The sequence below is a fragment of the Rana temporaria genome, chromosome 2 (genome assembly GCF_905171775.1).
Source record: "Rana temporaria chromosome 2, aRanTem1.1, whole genome shotgun sequence".
NCBI classification, from domain to species: Eukaryota; Metazoa; Chordata; class Amphibia; order Anura; family Ranidae; genus Rana; species Rana temporaria.
In genome coordinates, this window is record NC_053490.1 from 479,143,335 (window position 1) to 479,148,707 (window position 5,373).

General features: G+C 39.6%; 1 protein-coding gene across 2 annotated transcripts; it reads right to left on the reverse strand.

Moving 5' to 3' along the window:
- Positions 1 to 484: 484 nt before the first annotated feature.
- On the reverse strand, positions 485 to 3,148 carry LOC120927832 (putative nuclease HARBI1). Of its 2 annotated transcripts, XM_040338755.1 has the most exons (3): positions 2,057 to 3,148; positions 690 to 1,049; positions 485 to 521 (listed from the first exon to the last, which is right to left on the reverse strand). In XM_040338755.1, the coding sequence occupies exons 1-3, from the start codon at positions 2,757 to 2,759 to the stop codon at positions 517 to 519; spliced, it is 1,068 nt and encodes a 355-aa protein (XP_040194689.1). In that variant the 5' UTR covers positions 2,760 to 3,148; the 3' UTR covers positions 485 to 516. The 2 variants fall into 2 exon arrangements, with proteins under 2 accessions (XP_040194689.1, XP_040194688.1); XM_040338754.1 differs by lacking the exon at positions 485 to 521 and having other exon boundaries at positions 528 to 1,049.
- Between the last annotated feature and the right edge of the window lie 2,225 nt (positions 3,149 to 5,373).

A 5,373-nucleotide genomic window follows, 5' to 3' on the forward strand; every position in this document is an offset into this window, starting at 1 on the left:
CTCCTTACCTTAGGTTGGCTATAGCCATCTGCCATTACGTCAATTGGTGGTATTTATTTTAGTTTTATTTCATTTCTCCCCTCTCCCACACAACGCAGTTAACAGCACTCATTTCATTCACCATCTTTCTGGCAAGGACATGGTTTCAGGCAACTGCAGCATTTCAACTGTCTTTGGCACACAGTTCGGTCTTCTATTTTATTGCTTCTCACTAATGTCAAAAAAATGTTGGTACTTATTAGCAGATGAACAGAATTTTTGCGTGTATAACCCACACTTACACTTGTTGCAATAAAGAATTCAAACACAATTTAGATTTTGTAGAAGACTTTTAAGTGAAACTTTTATTTTATATGTTTGAAACTGTTAATGTTCAATGTTTTACAAGATAAAAAATAAATGCAAAAGAAGTAAAACAAAGTGAAAATACAAAAACAAAATAAAGAATCATTTTTTTGCAATTTTTGTACTCTTGTCTTAATTTTATGTTAGTTCTCCAAAGTTTTTAGAGTTGAGTTAACCTGAAATCATAAAAAAAACATCATTGGTTAAGATTTGACATTGATAAACAAGATCAGCCCAAATAATTCATTTTACAGCATGTCTGTCTCTTCAACTTAATAATGCAAGTTTGTGATCATTTCTGATGATGTTTGGAAAATTAAAAACATGTTACGGTGGTTTATTACCTGAAAAATAGTTTGTAATCAGTTTACTTCTTGCTGCGTTTCCCCTGTGATCATTTTCCACTGGAATTGTGGGCATGTCATCCTCCACTGTGGTGTCTAGTTCCTCTTGTAGTCCTCCATGCCTTGCAATGTTATGGAGAATGCTGCATGCTAGGAACATATCAGCTACCTTACTGGGGGAATACTGAAGGAATCCACCAGACAAGGACATGCAACGGAAACGGCTCTTTAGGACACCAAAGCATCTTTCGATAACCACTCTTGTTTTTGTATGAGCAACATTGTAAGCTGCTTCTGCAGGAGAGGATGGCCTGTTGATAGGTGTTAAGAGCCATGGTAGACAGGGGTAACCAGCATCTCCTATAAATTTTAAAACAATATAAATGTATTTGTAAGTATAGAAGAAATCATGCTAAATCACATGATGTAGTGGCCAATTGTGTGGTCATTTTAGAAAATTTTCCATTGTTAGTCACATATGGATAACATACGTCTAATAAAGCACATTTTAAAATTATTTGGGGGGCAAGGTTCTGGATTTGTACTTTTGATTGAGCATTAATGGTACTTAACTCACAACACAACAGCATACCACAGTTGTGGGCCATGATTACTGTAGTGCATGTGAATGTTATTAAAAAAAAACATGCTGGAGGAAAAGTCTGCCTGTCATAAATATTTCAATACTATAGTGCAGACCTCATATGGGACTATAACGGAGAACCAGAGGGACATGTCTCTTTCATGTACAATACATATGCACAATGGGGGGGGGGGGTGATTGTTGTGCTTGGTAGTGCTGCTTGATGTTATGCATATTGGGGGGATAACCGAAGGGATAGTGTTGAACTCCCAGATTTAAATATTAACTATACATTCAAGTAAATCAACTACTGACACAATTGTTGCATCTTATGCTGCAATCATTTACATATAGGTACTGTACTTAATTCTGGTGGGTGGCTTCTTTGGCACACCTTGGTCATGTGTGTTTTGATAAGTAGTTCCTAGCTCTCTCATGTGATGTCTTAATATGATAGTGTAATACATCACTTAAGCAAGCTTGAAGTAGTGACTACTTTTCAGTGCACACGGAACATGTGGAACAACAATACACCTCACATGAGAAAGGAAAGATTTGTGGACCTTGAACCAGGTGATAGCTAACTAAAAAGTACTTGAAAGTATTTTGGACATTTAAATTCTGAGTTTATTATTACATGTTTTTGAAATACTGATTAATGTAAAGCTGTTGAGCTGTCATGTTACTGATATAGCACTAATGTCAGTCTAGTATGGAATAAAAAAATAAATACGCATTTATAACTGGAAAACACACCATAAAATAAACAGTGGAGCACACTTACCCAGCAGCCATCCATTATTTTCTAAGTCCTTGTCCAGAGTATCATATATTCCCGATTGGCGCAATATATGGGCATCATGACAGGATCCTGGAAAGCCGGTGACAACATCACGGATTATGAGGTTTGAATCACAGATCACCTGGATGTTGAGGGAATGGTAAGCCTTACGGTTTCGGTAGATGTGCTCCTGTTCTGATGGGGGACATAATGGCACATGGGTGCAGTCTATTGCCCCAATGACATTGGGCATTCCTGCTAGGTCAAAAAAACCACGTTTTATTTGATCCCGCTCTTCACGTGACTTGCCCATATGAATGTATTTTGGAGCAAGTTGTCGCAGTGCTTGCAGGACCTCGACCAAGCAGCGGGAAAAACTGGGTTGTGAGATGCCAACAATCTCACCACTGACATGTTGGTATGAGGCCTTTCCTAAAAAATGAAGTACTGCCAAAAAACGCACAAGACCTGGTACTGCATTACTTCTCCGCGTGCGTGTTTCTAGGGCCAAGTGTATTTCATCATACAGGGAATATATCATGGGAGAGGATAATCTGAATTTGGCTATCACCTGGGTTTCAGAAAATTGATCCAAAAAGGTACGTGAACGAAATACACGTTTCTCTATCTGAACGACATTCTGACGTGTCCTTCTTCGCCTCTGGATCAGTTTCAGTTCAAATAGAGCACATCCAAATGGTTCCATCTTGCACAAAACTCCTAACAAAATTTACCACAAGCCTAAACCGCCAAAAAATTCCTCTCAACAAATGAAATATCGCCTGGGAAATGTCATAACGCCACCCTCAGGGAGGTGCTTATTTAACGATTGCTTAGCGATCGTTAATTGTCTAAAAAACCTTTGTGAATTGCACTTCTGTACATATTTAACGATTTGAGTCGTTAAAACAACGATCAATACGTTCAATAACGACTCAAAACTAAAAATATCGGTTCTGTGTAGTGAAACGTTATTTGATGATTTTTACAAGCGTTAAATCGTTTAGTGAATTGGACTTGATTCAATAACGTGTGAAATCGTTTACATAACGACCGGTATCGGCAAAAAAAGCTTTGTGAATTGACCCCAAAGTCTGCTGCCTCAGTTTTTATGATGGCAATTTGCATATACTGCAGAATGTTAGGAATAGTGATCAGATGAATTGAAATTGATTGCAACGTCCCTCTTTGACATGAAAATGAACTTAATCCCATAAAAAAAAAATAATAATAATTCCACTGCATTTTTGAAGAATGCTTCAAGGCACCCAAGAAAGTCTAGGTAGCACCAGGACCGTCTCCTACAGTTGATTCAGCTGCAGGATCGGGGCACCACCAGTGCAGAGCTTGCTCAGGAATGGCAGTGGGCAGGTGTGAGTAATAATGCAATACCGCATCTGGCCAGAGGTGGGGGGCGCTGAAGAGACACGAAAATACTCAGAGACCGTTCTGCTGCATTCGTAAACTCTCGGAAAGGCTTGGAAACACTCAGGAACTGAGTATTTCCAAGTATTTCTGAGTGTTTATAAGTGTTTCCAATGCCCCAGCACCTCTGGCCAAATGCCATGGCTTTATTCCGGCTCGTTTTTCAAGACAACACTCGCAAACCGAGTCAGGATTTTTTTTAAATAATTGCAAAACGCTCGTTAGCCACGTTACTCACAATCCGATGTTCCACTGTAGTCACATTTATCCATTTTCTTGTAGTAAAACATGTATTTTCCTGCATGAAAATGCATTGTAGCACAGATGCAATTATTTCTATATCTCTGGTTCAAATATAACTAAAAGGGGCTAATCACACATAAGCATGTTTGTCATCAGATGCAATGCACTGCATGCACATAGGCAGAGGCGTATCTAGTGAAAATGGCGCCTATGGCAAGCACTGAAACTGCGCCCCTGTCGAAACATTTGAAAACCTTCTTTCAGATAAACATAACAAAAAAAAACAGCTAACAAAACTAGTGATATTTATCATCCCTTGTGATACCTTGGGTAGTGACATATCCTCTTTATGGAGAAATCTGGGGTTTATTAGACCCCTGATCCCTCCTCTGCCCTCCAAGGCCAGGTAAATGCAGAACCAATACTGGAAGTCATGAAATCTTTATCCCTTTAGGCCTCAGTTTTCACAGAGGAGAGGGAGAAACTGATGTTCTTCCCTCTTCTTTGTGCGCTGCCAATCCGACCAGATGGAATGGGAGAGCCTGGAAGAACAGGGGAGGGCTGTGTCTGAACGCAGCAGGGATAGCGCTGCCATTGTCCATTAGCAAAGGTGCTGAAAAGGAGATCCTGCCTATGCTCGGGAGGAGGGATAAAGAGACCCTCAGACCCTGGTAAGTGCCTTGCTGCCCAGCCACTCAACAGCGCCCCCTTCATATGGCGCCCATGGCACTTGCCATGGCTGCCATACCCTAGATACGCCACTGCACATAGGAGTGAATGGGCTCTCAATGTAATCCTGACAACACCTTTGGTATATAGGAAATTTCTGGGTGATATTAAACAGTGCTAAACCCAGGTAGCAGCAAATAGGAAGGCTTTGCAGCCTGACACTTCTCTTCTGCCAGGAAGAATGCAAGTAATAAATAAGAAAATAAGTAATCTCTGTGCGATGTGGCTACACTACTATACCAAGTCAAGTATGGTGATTCACATTGCTGCAATGCTCACTGGTGACTTGTTCTTTTAAAGAAAAATCAGGTATATTACAGAAAGAGAGCTGAAGTGTAAGCAGCTGGAAGAAATGACATTACTGGCAGACAAGTTACAGAGGTGGTACTGTATATACAGTAGAACAAAATAGGATATTCTACTGCCTGAAGCTGGCAAACATTAATGGCCTGTGAGAGACTTTAGTGGTTTGTTGTGCTTTCCAATCTGCTTGAGGAAAATAAAAGTTTGAACCAATTTAGTTACTGCAGAAAAAATAAATTCTTGCACGAACCAAGGGTACAAAAGACATTCATATTCTAGGTTCTCTGCTATGTCAACAACAAAACACAATTTTAGTATGATGCTTTGACATATCATAGTGGTGATTCCCACTCTTTAACCAATGAAATGTAACTATTCAAGATGGGCATCAATGGGATAATCATTAAAACCCAACTTTGGGGAAAAGAGTGGGAAAGGGATAGAATCTTTGTCACACTTTTTCTATTCTTTTAATCTTTGTCACGTTTTTAATTTGCATGAGTTCCCATTGGGAATTTTTTCCTGTATCCTTTTCCCGGTGACACAGGATCAAAAGGAGAAAAGGCAATAGTAAAACCCACCAATGAACACAGAGAAATCAGTGGGGTAAAGTGGGGAAA

Coding starts and splice junctions, on each gene's coding strand:
- LOC120927832 (XM_040338754.1), bottom strand. CDS start 2,759: ATGGAACCATTTGGATGTGCTCTATTTGAACTGAAACTGATCCAGAGG. Junction 1,050..2,056: donor AAATAATGGATGGCTGCTGG/GTAAGTGTGCTC, acceptor TAAAATTTATAG/GAGATGCTGGTTACCCCTGT.